The sequence below is a fragment of the Cebus imitator genome, unplaced genomic scaffold, assembly GCF_001604975.1.
Source record: "Cebus imitator isolate Cc_AM_T3 unplaced genomic scaffold, Cebus_imitator-1.0 Scaffold118, whole genome shotgun sequence".
Classification (NCBI taxonomy): Eukaryota; Metazoa; Chordata; class Mammalia; order Primates; family Cebidae; genus Cebus; species Cebus imitator.
Window position 1 is genome coordinate 2,259,067 of NW_016107433.1, and position 15,757 is coordinate 2,274,823.

Genomic DNA, 15,757 nt, shown 5'->3' on the forward strand with positions numbered 1-15,757 from the left:
AAAAAAAAAAAAAAAAAAGAAAAATGCAGGAGTTTTCTTAATACTCCCTAAGAGTATGCCTAAAATGAGCCCGTATTTTATAAATTTGATAAAATTTTTTAATAAAAATATTGCAAGTATGAGGGGAGGGCAAAAAAATTTTTTTAATTAAAAATAAAAACACCTCCTGTTCAGCCCTGATACCTTTGTTACTGGGTATGTTAAACTAAGAAAACAATTCTGTTGAATCAGTGTTATTGAAGTAAGTTTATTTTTTGGCTTAAAGAAATTCCTGCTTTTTCTTTTTAGTTAATGTCATATTCCATGCAAAGAACTGGTATTTACTTCTTATAGTTTTTTTGTAGGTTTTGGATTTATTTCACTTTCAAGATAAATTGACAGCACGACAATTTCAGAGAGTTGCCACCACTACCTTTATAACTTTGTCAAGAGAACGCCCACAATTGGCAGCAAAGTATTTGCTCCAGCCAGTGTTAGCTCCTCTTCATCGATGTTTGAACACAGCAGGTAAAGGAGGAAGTGTGGTGGTGGGTGTGTCTCTGAAGGACCTTCTTCAGTATTTTATGTTTAAATGATTTAAATTTGTATTATTTCAGTGTCTTTAGTTTTTCTTTCCCTCCCCTTGACTTTCTATTTTCAGAAATTCACTTATAAGTTTCAAAATTATATATTGAACTACCCATATACAGATCACCTAGACTGAATAACTATTTACATTTTGGCCACATTTGTTTTATCTTTCTCTCTTTCTACACATATAAACGTATTTTTTTCTGAAGCATTTGAGATTTAGTTGCAGAGATCACAGCACTTCTTCCCTAAATACTTTAGTATGCATCTCCAAAGAAAAATGTCAGTCTCTTGCATAACCGCAATACAATTATCGCACTCAGGAAATTTAACACTGATACAATATGCTGTGATCTAATATACAAATTCCATTCAAACTTCTCTAATTATTTCAATAATTTCTTTTATAGCTACTTTTTTTTCAAAATCCAGAATTCAATCAAGAATCGTGGCTGGGTGCAGTGGCTTATGCTTATAATCTCAGCAGTTTGGGAGGCTTAGGCAGGCAGATTCCTTGATATCAGGAGTTCAAGACCAGCCTGGGCAACATGGCAAAACCCCATCTTTACCAAAAAACAATATAAAAATTAGCCAGGCATGGTGGCAAGCACCTGTAACCCCAGCTATTTGGGAGGCTGAGGTGGGAGGATTGCTTGAGCCTGGAGGTTGAGGCTGCAATGAGCCATAATCATGCCTCTGTACTTCAGCCTGCGCAACAGAGTGAGACCTTTGCTCAAAATAATAATAATCTATAATAAAACTGTGTCTAAATAAATAGACTTCTTATAATACTTATAAAACATTTTTTTAATTTTAATATTTATTTATTTATTTATTTTATCCAGTCTCAGGTAGTCTGTTACAGCATAATTTTTATTTTTTATAGAGACAGGGTCTTCCTATGTTGTCCAGCGTGGTCTGAAACTCCTGGATTCAAGCAATCTTCCTGCCTCAGCCTCCCAAAGTGGTGGGATTGCTGAGGCGGGAGGATCGCTTGAGCCCAGAAGTTTGAGACCAGGCTGGGTAACATAATGAGACCCTATCTTTAGAAAAAATTTTAAAAATTAGCCGGGCATGGTGGTGCATGCCTGTATTCCCAGCTACTTGGGAAGCTGAAGTGGGAGGATCACTTGAGCCCAGGAGGTTGAGGCTGCAGTGAGCCATAATCACACAGTTCCACTCCAGAGCCTGGGTGACAGAGAAAGACCCTGTCTCAAATAAATAAATAAAATAAAACTATTTTAAAACTTTTTGAAGGCCGGCCGGGCGCGGTGGCTCAAGCCTGTAATCCCAGCACTTTGGGAGGCCGAGGGTGGATCACGAGGTCAAGAGATCAAGACCATCCTGGCCAACATGGTGAAACCCCGTCTCTACTAAAAATACAAAAATTAGCTGGGCGCCGTGGCGTGCGCCTGTAGTCCCAGCTACTCGGGAGGCTGAGGCAGGAGAATTGCTTGAAACCGGGAGTCGGAGGTTGCAGTGAGCCGAGATTGTGCCACTGCACTCCTGCCTAGCGCCTGGCAACAGAATGAGACTCTGTCTCAAAAAAACAAACAAACAAACAAACAAAAAAAAAAAAACCCAACTTTTTGAAGGAAAATTTCCAAATACATGCTTATAGAGAATATATAATGAACTCCTATGTACCTAACACCTGGATATAACTGTTAACTCTGCCATTTTTATTTCATCCAATCCCCAATTTTTCATTCAATAAGTTTAAAATGAAAATTCTAAGTAATAATGTGGTATAGGTTAATTGGCAATGTTGGTTTTTAAATAAATTTTTAAATAAAATAACAACACATGTTTATAATCAGTGGCATCGTAGATTCCATGAAATGTGTATGAATTGTATATTGTTCAATGGTAATCATGTCAGTTTTCTGATCTTAGCTATTACTCACTGAGTCATCTTTCTAGTAAAACTTTCTTCTTTAGGTTTAGTATGTTCTATTCAGTGAGGCACTAAATATGGGTAATTTTATGTTTTTTTCTCTAGAGATTCCAGAGAGTTACAGGGTACCAGGAACTATTTTGGTGACAGAAGAAGAACTTTGTAGATGCATTGAGGATGTGTTTAAGGTTGGTAATCTGAATAACTAATGTTTTTATTTACTTCTTATTTTAAAATTGTTTAAACTTTTTCTTTTTTTGTAGAGATGGGAGTCTCGCCACATTGCCCAGGCTGGTCTTGAACTCCTGGCCTCAAGTAATCTTCCCGCCTCAGCCTCTCAAAATGCTGGGATTATAGATGTGAGCCACTGCTCCCAGTCTTTTAAAATAATTTTGCCTTTTAGTTAACACTTCAAGCATTGGAATGACTAATCTAAAGCTCCAAGCTGTCAGAATCTTTTCACTTTGAAAACAAGAAACTGACCTTTTTAAGTGAAAAAAGTGATATATTTTTGAAACCCTGTTAATTACATCATTTATTCTAAATGTTGAAACAGTTTAGATTCTCTAAGCATGTCTTTTGAAGAAATTGACATGGGGCCGGCCATGGTGGCTCACACCTGTAATTCCAGCACTTTGGGAGGCCAAGGAGGGCTGATCACCTGAGGCCAGGAGTTCAAGACCAGCCTGGCCAACATGGTGAAACTCTGTCTCTACTAAAAAATACAAAAATTAGCTGGGTGTGGTGGTGTGTGCCTGTAATCCCAGCTACTTGGGAGGCTGAGGTAAAAGCTCCCCGCTTTTACCTCGTAGGCGGTGGCTGCAGTGAGCTAATACCATGTCACTGCACTCCAGCCTGGGGCATAGAGCAAGACTCTGTCTCCAAATAAAGGAAAAGAAATTAATAGGAGTGTTTTCAATAATGTAGCCTTCCTAAAAGTATATGATAATTGAATCTACTTTATAACTTTTGATAGTAATCACTGTCATAATGAATTAAGTCTGAAGAAATGATTCCTGTAGATGACTACCTAAATATATAACAAGAATGAAAACTTGCTTTCCCATTCATAGGGAGAAAAAAAAATGAATGAAAACTAAGAATCTAAATTTTATGTTCTTTATTATCACAGTCTTACAAATATATATGGTATATGCTTTTGGGAAAAAATGAAGTTTATTGTATTATGGCTACATAGAATTGGGCTAAATATTCTTTAAAGTTTATTTTAGGCCCAGTGTGGTGGCTTATGCCCTTTAATTCCAGCACTTTGAGAGACCAAGGCAGGAGGATTACTTGAGGTTAGAAGTTCAAGACCAGCCAGGCCAATATAGTAAGACCCGATCTCTATAAAAAATAAAAATAATAAATAAATAAGGTTTATTTTAATAAATTTATAATAATATTTTACTATTGAAAACATGTACATTAGAAAACAGCTTTTACAATTATATTTCATATAAAAGGTACAGTTGCTTTGGAAAATAGTTTGAGAATTCTTCAAAAAGTTAAACATGGAGTTATCATATGACCCAGCAATTCCATTTCTAGGTATATACCCAAGGGAAATAAAAACACCTTCACACAAAAACCTGTATGTGAATTTGTAGTAGCATTATTCATAATAACCAAATAGTGATAATCCCAGCTATTTGGGAGGCTGAGGCCAGAGAATCGCAACTGTACTCCAGCCTGGGTGACAGAGCGAGACTCCATCTCAAAAAGAAAAAAAGAAGTTTGAATAAATTTTTAAATTTTAGTTAGGTTTTTAAAAAGTTTTCTTGAGACAGTGTCTTGCTCTGTTGCCTAGGCTGGAGTACAGTAATAGTACAGTAGCTCACTGTAGCCTCAAACTTCTGGCCTCAAGCAACCTTCCCACCTTAGCTTCCCAAAGTGCTGGGATTACAGATATGAGCCATTGCACCCAACCCAAAAATTTAGTTTTTTATGAAATGGTTCAAACATTCAAAAGAATTATGAAAAATAAAACACTCATGCACCCAACACCCAACTTCAGAAGTTAATCATTACCAATTCTATTGAAATCCTCTATCTACACATCCGTGATCACATCTTCCTTCCTCCCCACCCAAAGAGAACCACTATCTTGAATTTGTATTTATTCATGTAGTATCCTTAAGCGTAGTATTGTACATTATTTTATTCTGTTTTATTTTTCTTTTGAGTTGGAGTCTCACTCTGTCAACCAGGCTGGAGTGCAGTGGCACGATTTCAGCTCACTGCAACCTCTGCCTCATGGATTCAAGCGATTCTCCTACCTCAGCCTCCCAAGTAGCTTGGATTACAGGCATCCACCACACGCCTATCTAATTTTTGTATATTTAGTAGAGACAGGGTTTCACCGTGCTGGTCAGGCTGATCTTGAACTCCTGACCTCAGATAATCCACCCACTTTGGCCTCCCAAAGTGCTGAGATTATAGGCATGAGCCACCACACCAGGCTTATTGTATTCTACTTTTGAGATGGGGTCTTGCTCTGCTGCTGAGGCTGGAATGCCATGGTGCAATCATGGCTCACTGTAGCCTTGAACTCCTGGGCTCAAGCAATCTTCCCCTGTCTCTACTAAAAATACAAAAAATCAGCTGGGCCTGGTGGCGCTGCCTGTAATCCCAGCTACTCAGGAGGCTGAGGCAGGAGAATTGCCTGAAGCCAGGAGGCGGAGGTTGCAGTGAGCCGAGATCGTGCCATTACACTCCAGCCTGGGTAACAAGAGCGAAACTCCGTCTCAAAAAAAAGCAATCTTCCTACCTCAGCCTCCCAAGTAGCTGGAATTATCGGCACACACAGCTAATTTTTAAAAAATTTTTTGTATAGATGTAGTCTCACAATGTTGCCCAGGCTAATGATTTTAAATTTTATCTGAATGGCATCATAATACATATAACTGTAATTCATTCATTTTCACTGCTAGATTTTATTCCATTGTATGCCTGTATTACCACTTGCTTGTTCTTTTATTGACAGACATTTGAGTTGTTTCCAGGGAATTTCCACCAAATTTCTCTTGGGTACATTTTGATTTTAATTAGAATTTCTATTATTACTGGTGAGGTTGAACATAATTTTTGTGTTTTTGGTTGGTTCATATTTTTTCTTCTGTAAATTACTGATTCAAGTATTTGCCTATTTTCAAAACTGGGTTATTTGCCTCTTTAAACATTTCTAGAGTTAAGTCGGTTTTTTGTTTTTTTTTTTTTGAGACGGAATCTCACTCTGTCGCCCAGGCTGGAGTGCAGTGGCACGATCTCAACTCACTGCAACCTCTGCCTCCTGGGTTCAAGCCCTTCTCCTGCCTCAGCCTCCTGAGCAGCTGGGACTATAGGCACATGCCACCATGCCCAGCTAATTTTTGGTATTTTTATTAGAGATGGGATTTCACTGTGTTAGCCGGGATGGTCTCAATCTCCTGATCTTGTGATCTGCCCGCCTCGGCCTTCCAAAGTGCTGGGATTACACGTGTGGGCCACCACGCCAAGTCTTGTTTTTTTTTTTTTTTTTTTTTTTTTTTTTCAATAAACTGGTTCATTGAAGTATACTTTAAATATCGTAACATCATTTATTTTAAATATATAGTTCAGTGAATTTTAGTAAATTTACACATTTGTGAAACCATCACCAATATATAATTTTAGAACATTTCCTTCATCAAAAGATCCCTTGTGCCATTTGTAATTGCTCCCTATCCTACCCCTAGCTCCAGGCAACCATTAATCCATTCTCTACCTCTATGGATTTGCCTTTTTGTGGATACTTCATATAAGGGAATTATGCAATATGTGTTCTTTTGTGTCTGGCTTCAGTCACTTACAATAGTGTTTTGTTGTTGTTGTTGTTGTTGTTGTTATTGAGAAGAAGTCTTGCTCTGTCACCCAGGCTGGAGTACAATGGCACAATCTCGGCTCACTGCAACCTCCACCTCCTGGGTTCGAGTGATTCTTATGCCTCAGCCTCCTGAGTAGCTGGGATTACAGGCGCATGCCACCATACCTAGCTAATTATATTGTATTTTTAGTAGGGGGGGTTTTGCCATATTGGCCAGGTTAGTCTCAAACTCCTGACCTCATGATCCACATGTCTCAGCCTCCCAAAGTGTTGGGATTACAGACATGAGCCACTTAAAAACACCATAGTATTTTTAAGTCTCATCCATGTTGTTGGAAATACCAGTTTCTTGCTGCCTTTATTGCTAAATACTATTTCATTGTATGAATAGTTCACATTTTGTTTATCTGTTCATCCCTTGATGGAAATTTAAATGGAAATTAAAAAAAATTACTTTATTTGCCGGGCGCGGTGGCTCAAGCCTGTAATCCCAGCACTTTGGGAGGCCGAGGCGGGTGGATGACGAGGTCAAGAGATCGAGACCATCCTGGTCAATATGGTGAAACCCCGTCTCTACTAAAAATACAAAAAATTAGCTGGGCATGGTGGCGCGTGTCTGTAGTCCCAGCTACTCAGGAGGCTGAGGCAGGAGAATTGCCTGAACCCAGGAGGCGGAGGTTGCGGTGAGCGAGATTGCGCCATTGCACTCCAGCCTGGGTAACAAGAGCGAAACTCCGTCTCAAAAAAAAAAAAAAAAAAAAAAAATTACTTTATTGAGGCCGGGTGCGGTGGCTTACACCTATAATACTAGCACTTTGGGAGGCCAACATGGGCAGATCAGGAGGTCAGGGGTTCAAAACCAGCCAGACCAACATGGTGAAACCCTGTCTCTACTAAAAATACAAGAATTAGCCCGGCATGGTGGCACATGCCTGTAATCTCAGCTACTCAGGAGGCCAAAGCAGGAAAATCACTTGAACCCAGGAGGCAGAGGTTGCAGTCAGTCAAGGTCATACCACTCTACTCCAGTGGGGTGACAGAGAGTCTCTCTCTCTCAAAAAATAATAAAAATAAAGGGTATAGATCAATGGCTTTTATGTATAGTCATAGATTTGTACAACTATCATTACGATCAACTTTAGGACTTTTCATTCCCAAAAAAGAAAACCCCAGCCAGGCACAGTGGCTCACGCCTATAATCCCAGCACTTTGGGAGGCCAAAGCAGGAGGATCACCTGAGGTCAGGAGTTCGAGACCAGCCTGGCCAACATGACGAAATCCTGTCTCTACTAAAAATACAAAAATTAGCTGGACGTGGTGGCGCATGCCTGTAATCCCAGCTCCTGGGGAGGCTGAGGCAGGAGAATCACCTGGATGTGGGAAGCGGAGGTTGCAGTGAGCCGAGATCACACCACTATTCTCCAGCCTGGGTGACAAGAATGAAACTCCATCTCACAAAAAATAAAAAGAAACCCCTTCACCACTTAGCCATCACTCCCAAATCTCTCCACCACCAATCACCCATCCCCTATACATAGGCAACCATTAATCTATATTCTCTCTCTCAAGATTTGCCTATTCTGTGTGTTTCATATAAATGGAATTGTAGAATATGTTTTTTTTTTTTTGTAATTGGCTTCTTTCACTTAGCATGTTATAACATGGCACCATACTTAATTTCTTTTCATTGCCAAATGGTATTGTCTTGTATTAACATGTCTCATTTTATTTATCTATTAATCAGTGAATCGACATTTAGGTTGCTTCTGTAATAGCCACAATAACATTTTGGCTATTATGAATAATGCTGCTATGGACATTCATGTATAAATTATTGTGTATATTTATGTTTTCATTTCTCTTGGGTATATACCTAGGAATAGAATTGCTGGATTACGTAGTAACTCCATGTTTAACTGTTTGAGGCACTTCTAGACTGTTGTCCAATGTGACTGCACCATTTTACATTCCCATCAGCAGTATATGAGGATATAAAGTGAAACACATTCTTTCAGATAAGAAGGCAGATGCTTTTGTTTTGTTTTAAGCTTTCTGCATGATATTAATAGATTCATAGGTAGGAAATGCAAACTCATTCTCCACAGCACTCGCTTCGTTTTTATTAATTATTATTATTTTTGAGACAGAGTCCCTCTGTTGCCCAGGCTGGAGTGCAGTGGTGGAATGATCTTGGCGCACTACAACCTCCACCTCTTAGGTTCAAGCAGCTCTCCTGCTTCAGCCTCCCAAGTGTCTGGGATTACAGGCACCTACCACCACGCCCAGCTAATTTTTATATTTTTAGGAGGGACAGGGTTTCACTATGTTTGCCAGGCTGGTCTCAAACTCCTGAACTCATGCGATCTGCCTGCCTTGGCCTGCCGAACTGCTGGGATTACAGGTGTGAGCTGCTGTGCCCGACCTCACTGACTTTATTTCTAAAGTGTAATGTTTACTACCCTTTTTATTTAATTTCACTGTTTTTAAAAATGGAGTCTACCCTTTAAGGGTTGACCTGGCACACAAATATGGAATCAAATTCCTCAGAGATTAAAAGATGACATGGTGACTATGTGAATATCATGCTGTTTTTATTTTTTAATACCTCATGAATAGACTCCTGAAAAGAGGGATCTTCTATCCTGTTCTGAATATTAGTAGGCAAAGACTTTTCACATTATGGAGAGGTAAGAAATTATTAGTGCAGTCTAGAAGGATGATGTTCTAAATTAGAGAACAGTGGCCCACTAACTTTCAGAAAGACTATGTCCCCTCCAAGAAATAGCATGATGAAAAACTGCTAGGTGGTTGGGTTTGAAGTGTTGGAAAGACTTGAAAGTACTGGCAGGATAGGGGGTAAGACTAATTGTGACTAAATTTTGGTGCAAACCCCTAATAGTATGCCTTGGAAGTCAGTAAACTTAGAGGGAGGAAAAAAAAGCAAATAGATAATTTCTTTCTAGCAAGGGAGTTATCCTCTAAAAAAAACAGAGAGATCTGGAAATGATGAATCCTGCCATTTCTCCTCTCCTTGGTCCCCAAAAAGGAGGGAGGAAACCTGCATAGTTTGGTCAACAGTTTGGTGAATTTAAAGCCTCCTGGAGAGGCAAGCAAACCATTAGTTTTCTGTAGACACTTGATTATGCACCAAGAATTGGGACTGTCGTGAAACCAATAGGGGTGGAGGGGTAATTATTCTCTCTGCAAGGTTTTGGCAGCCCAGCTGCAGTGGAAAAACAGGAAATGTGTATGTTGGAGGAAAATGGTAAACACTGGGTAAAATTTAACAACAAAGGATGTGTTGTCTCTATTAACTTTCTGCTAATACTAAATTATAGGGTACAGCTCAGAGGCAGGAAATAAGGAAAATATTGTGGATGGGTATATTGATCCAGCAGCTCACTAGGAAACATGGAGGATAGCAAGAGAGTGTTTAATTTTAGACAAGCATTTGGGAACATTTCCAGCTCGTGCGCTCTCTCTCTCTCTCTCTCTTTATTCTTTTTAACAGATTTATTAAGATAAAAATTCATGTAGCGTACAGTCCACTCATTTCAAGTGTACAGCTGTGTTTTTTAGTATGTTCATAGAGTTTTGCAACCATTTTCAGTCTAATTTTAGAATATTTTTGTTCCCGTTAAAAAGAAACCCATATCCATTAGCTGTCATTCTCCATTCTCCCACTCTGCTCATAGCCTTAGGCAACCACTAATCTATTTTCTGTCTCTATAGATTTGCCTTTTCTGGACATTTCATATCAATGAAATCATAAAATTTATGGTCTTTTGTGATTGGCTTCTTTCAAGTCTAGTCAGATGAAGCAATAAGAGTAGAAAAGGATCAACGAAATCTGTAACTGGTTGTGATTAATTAATTGTAAATACCACTGCACTGGAACATGATATTTTTAAGGTTCATTTGTATTGCAGTATGAAGCAGTACTTCAGTCCTTTTTATTGCCAAAAACTATGCCGTTATATGGATATACCACCTTTTACTTATCCATTTATCCATTGATGGATATTTGGGTCATTTTCACCATTTGACTTTTATGAATAATGCTGCTATAAACATTGGTGTACACGATTAGTTTTTGTGTGAACCTACGTTATCATTTCTTTTGCCTACATACACCTTGGAGTGGAATGCTGGATCATGTCGTAAGTGTATGTTTAACCTTTTGAGGACCTGCCAAACTTTTCTGAAGCAGCTATGCCATCTACATTCCCACCAGCAATATATGAGAGCTCCATTTTCTCTACATCTGACCAAAACATGTTACCTGTCTTGCCTTTTTTATTATAGTACTCCTAGTGGGAATAAAGTAGTATCTCGTTGTCCTTTTGATTTATGTTTCCTAATGGCTAATGATATTGAACAGCTTTTCAAGTGCTTATTGGCTATTTTCGTGTCTTTGAAGAAATGTCTATTAAGACCCTTTGTCCATTTTTTTTTTTTTTTCTGAGATGGAGTCTTGCTCTGTCTCCCAGGTCAGAATGCAGTGGTGCGATCTCAGCTCACTGCAACAACCTCTGCCTCCCAGGTACAAGCAATTCTACTACCTCAGCCTCTCATGTAACTTGGATTACAGGCAGGTGCTACCACACCCAGCTAATTTATGTCTATTTTTAAGTTGGGTTATTGTCTTTTCATTATTGGTGAGTTGAGGGATGGGCTCCTGGCTTAAACAGGTCACTTCAGAGAAATCCTCCTCACTGATCTGTCTCTCCATACCTTTTTTTTTTTTTTTTTTGGAAACAGTTTTGCTCTTGTTGCCTAGGCTGGAGTGCAATGACGCGATCTCGGCTCACTACAACCTCCACCTCCCAGGTTCAAGCGATTCTCCTGCCTCAGCCTCCCCAGTAGCTGGGATTACAGGCACCCGCCACCATGCCCAGGTCATTTTTTGTATCTTTTAATAGAGATGGGGTTTCACCATCTTGGCCAGGCTGGTCTCAAACTCCTGACCTCAGGTGATCTACCCGCTCCGGCCTCCCAAAGTGCTGGGATTACAGGTGTGAGCCACCGTGTCCCACCCATACTTATTTTATATTTTTTGAGATGGAGTCTTGCTCTGTCACCCAGGCTGGAGTACAGTGGTACCATCTCAGTTCACTGCAAACTCTTCCTCCCAGGTTCAAGTGATTCCTTGCCTCAGCCTCCCAAGAAGCTGGGATTACAGGCGCCAGCTACCACACCTGAGTAGTTTTTGTATTTTTAGTAGAGGTGGGGTTTTGCTGTATTGCCCGGGCTGGTCTCCAACTCCTGACCTCAGGTGATCCGCCTGCCTCGGCCTCCCAAAGTGCTGGGATTACAGGCATGAGCCACCATGCTCAGCCCTTCCATACTTTTGATCCTTCTCTCCCCTCTTTCTGGAAGAGCAGTTTTTATAATCCCCAATCTGTTCTCATCTGAGTCTGGTGTCTTCCTTTGGAGTGTGGGTCTGTTTTATCTTGGTACCTCACTTGGCATTTTCACCTTGACAGCTCCTGTCAGGTCCATCATTGCTACCACCCACCCAGTCAGTGGCCACCCCAGAGGCTGTGCGCTAGCTGCAGAGCAGCCCGTGTCACCTTTATACACTATGCTGATCAGACTGGAGCTTATCTGATTTTTCTGATCATAGCAGAATTCGAAGTTAAAAAATAGAAGTTAGACTAAATAAGGCACAATGATAAGAGAATGCCAGCAGAGAGAAACAAAAAAGAACACCAAAAAACTACTCAAAAAGGGCATAAAAATTTGAAAAGCAAAGTTTGTTGGGGCTGGTATGTTCAGTATACTTTGTTTAAAAAAGGCAGGGATTGCATATTAGAAATAGTTCCTCCTAGGGTCGGGCACGGTGGCTCAAGCCTGTAATCCCAGCACTTTGGGAGGCCGAGGCTGACAGATCACCTGAGGTCAGGTGTTCAAGACCAGCCTGGCCAACATGGTGAAACCTCATCTCTATTAAAAATACAAAAAAATTAGCCTGGCATGGTGGCCTCAACTCTGAATGAAAATTGTATGGTGGGAATAGTTATGGGGGAGGCCTTTTTACTCTTGCATCCTTCACTCCAGCAGGGAGTAGAGCAGGTGGTTCTGATAGCTCTGGAGGGCCAGATGGAAGGTTCTCCGCATGTAGTTGCATACATAGGTGCTGAATTGAATTGAAAACTTGGCATAGCCACCTGTACTTTATGTGCATAAATGGCTCTCACTTCTATATATGTACCTTATATCTGGTAAAATCATCTAAGACATAAAGGGGATATGCAGCTCAAAACATTTTAGTCTGGTGGTTCCCCATTCTCTCCTTCTGCTCTGAATGCCTGGGGCCTGATCCCTAGAATGCTTACATTCTTTTGTCCTCCCTTGTATGAGAAGGATTAATAGGGTATTTCTTTGCCTAGAGGTGAAGGGAGGCCTAGATTGCACAGAGATCGGTTCTAGGTAGGACAATATAAGAGAGTTACAATTCCTTATTTGGACATTTTTTGTTCTTAAGAGGACTGGCGAGATTCTGAAATGGGGAAAATGTTTCCTTTTAGTATTCTTCACAGTACTTGCCTGACACTCTTCCTAAAAGCAGAAGAAATGTTAAGGTAGGAAAGACTAGGAGGCACTTAATTAGTTTATTTCCTACATTCTCATTTCCATTTTATCTCTCTGTTTCCAGATTCAGGGAATCTTGACTTTAATTATCCAAGTCTTTTCTCCATCTAATCTTAATGAATTTCTAATTACAGTTATTCTGTCAGATTGGGTATTTGACTCCTCTTTCTGAATTTTTAATTAGATTTGCAGAGTAAATTAGAATAATAGAATCTTAGAACTGGAAGGAACTTCAGAAATTAGTATAACCTCTCACTTTTTAAATAGACTTTATTATTATTATTTTTTGAGACGGAGTTTTGCTGTGTCGCTCAGGCTGGAGTGCAGTAGTACGATCTCAGCTTATTGCAACCTCTGCCTCCTGGGTTCAAGTGATTCTCCTGCCTCAGCCTCTGAGTAGCTGGAATTACAGCGGGGATTACAGGCATGTGCCACCACGTCCAGCTAATTTTTGTATTTTTAGTAGAGGCAGGTCTTCACCACGTTGGCCGGGTTGGTCTTGAACTCCTGATCTCAAGTGATCTACCTCAGCCTCCAGAAATGTTGGGATTACAGGTATGAGCCACCAGACTTTATTTTTTAAGAGCAGTTTTAGGTTTACAGAAAAATTAAGTGGAAAGTATAGGGAGTTCCCATATATCTGTCTCCAGACAGCCTGGTACATTTCTTACAATTGATGAACCCACATTAATGCTTTGGTATCATCCCAAGTCCATAGTTTACATTGGGGTTCACTTTTGGAGTTGTGTAGTCTATGAGTTTTGACAAATTAACCCCTCATTTTGTAGTAAAGAAAATAAAATCCAAAAGATTTTGTGAAGTGATTAGTTCCAAATCATACAGCAGGGGAGTGGCAGCAGGTCCAGGGACCAAGCTTTCCTTCTCTTTCACTCTCCTTTTCTGTGTTTAGAAAAGATCATGTTTGCACATGGTACAAATTTAGGAAGGACAAAAAACTTTTTAGTGAAAAGTTAGTCTCCATCTAACCTTGGTTCCTCCACTGGCAATCATTCTTTCTGGAAGTGTCCATGTGTAATTGAACTGTGACCTTGAATTACAAGCAAAAGAGCAAAAGAAGTATCCTTCAAGGTTGTGGGAATTGCAAATGTTAGCTTTTCTAAGTGCTTTGGTTCAGACTCTGTGGTATGGTTTAGCACCTTTGAGCCAGCCAGACCTAGGTTGGAATCCGGCTCCAAAGTTGACTGTCCATCTGACTTTAGGTAACTCATTTAACACTTAAGTTGTAGGGATGAAATAAGGTAACTTGGTGGGTTCATGGCATATTGTAGCACATAAGTGCTCAAAAAACTGTCAGTTCTCTTTTGGTTCAGGGAAACTTGTTTTTTAAAAAGACGATCTTATGCAATATGTTCTGAAAGCATGCACAGTGCAAAATACTTGCTATATTAGGTAACTTGCCTTGTTCTTTTTCCTCTCACAAGTCTTAATTACACTCAGCAAGTGCATTAGAAGTTCTGGAACACTACTATCAAAAAGATCACTGTAATGTTTTAGAAGGCTGTATTTGACTAGTTTAATCTTTAGGAGGTGTAAAATCAAGTTCCAGCCTGTACTGAATTTCAGTGCTAGGATTCAGTCAGCTTGATTCCGAATAGGCCCGTCATGTTTGTATTCCCACACATGTATATCCCTGTAAAAGATAAGCCCATAAGTTAAGAAAATATTTCCATTCACAATAGCATCAAAAATATAAAACATTCAGGAAGAAATCTAACATTTGTATGGAGTATGTATTTCACAAAATCATTTAACATAAATTATCTTAATTGGTCCTTATGCCAAAAGCTTGATGCCTACATTATAAATGAGAAAATGGAGACTAAGAGAGATTTAAATATCTTATCCATATTCACTCATTTAATACGTAATTTGTGGCAGTCACAAAGGTGACAGAGACAAAATTCACACCCAAGTTTCCTGACTACTGACTTCTCTGTGCTCTTTCAACTACTCTGCAGTCATCTCTAAGGGACATGCTTAGCAGTGTTATGAAAGTTTATGAAATGAGAAATGGAGCACGTGGCCAGGTGCAGTGGCTCACGCCTGTAATCCCAGTACTTTGGGAGGCCAAGGTGGGTGGATCACTTGAGGTCAGGAGTTCAAGACCAGCCTGACCAATAGGGTGAAACCCTATCTCTACTGAAAATACAAAAATTAGGCCGGGTGCGGTGGCTCACGCCTATAACCCGAGCACTTTGGGAGGCCAAGGCAGGTGAATCACCTGAGGTCAGGAATTCAAGAACAGCCTGGCCAGCATGGCAAAACCCTGTCTCTACTACCAAAAAAAGGCCAGGAATGGTGGCAGGTGTTTCTAATCCCAGCTACTCGGGAGGCTGAGGCAGGAGAATTACTTGAACCTGGGAGGCAGAGGTTGCAGGGAGCTGAGATTGTACCAGTGCACTCCAGCCTGAGCAACAGAGCAAGACTCCATCTCAGGGGGGAAAAAAAAACACAAAGATTTTTGGGAGGCTGAGGTGGGTGGATGGATCACTTGAGGTCAGGAGTTGAAGATCAGCTTGGCCAACATGGTGAAACCTCATCTCTATTAAAAATACAAAAATTAGCCAGGTGTGGTTGCAGGCGCCTGTAATCCCAGCTACTTCAGAGACTGAGGTAGGAGAATCCCTTTTACCTGGGAGGGGAGGGGGTGTTTTGTTTTATTTTGTTTGCTTTGAAATAGAAACACATGTTTATTCTTAATGTTTTTTACCATTTTGATTCCACCCAGTTTTTTCCTTTAAATTTCTAGCTAATCCTTCAAAAATTCCATCCTCCAGATATTGAAGTTAGATGCTGTACAAGCCAGTGTAAAGTCCAGCTTTGCTCATTCT

At 40.0% G+C, this 15,757-nt stretch overlaps 1 protein-coding gene across 1 annotated transcript in view; it reads left to right on the top strand.

Annotated features, from left to right (window-relative positions):
• Nucleotides 1-15,757, top strand: part of TANGO6 (transport and golgi organization 6 homolog) — a 258,258-nt gene that overhangs the window by 36,353 nt on the left and 206,148 nt on the right. The window contains exons 6-7 of the mRNA XM_037742252.1: nt 345-507; nt 2,573-2,655. Of these exons, the coding sequence (XP_037598180.1) occupies nt 345-507; nt 2,573-2,655 (246 nt within the window). The remainder of the gene's footprint in view (nt 1-344; nt 508-2,572; nt 2,656-15,757) is intronic.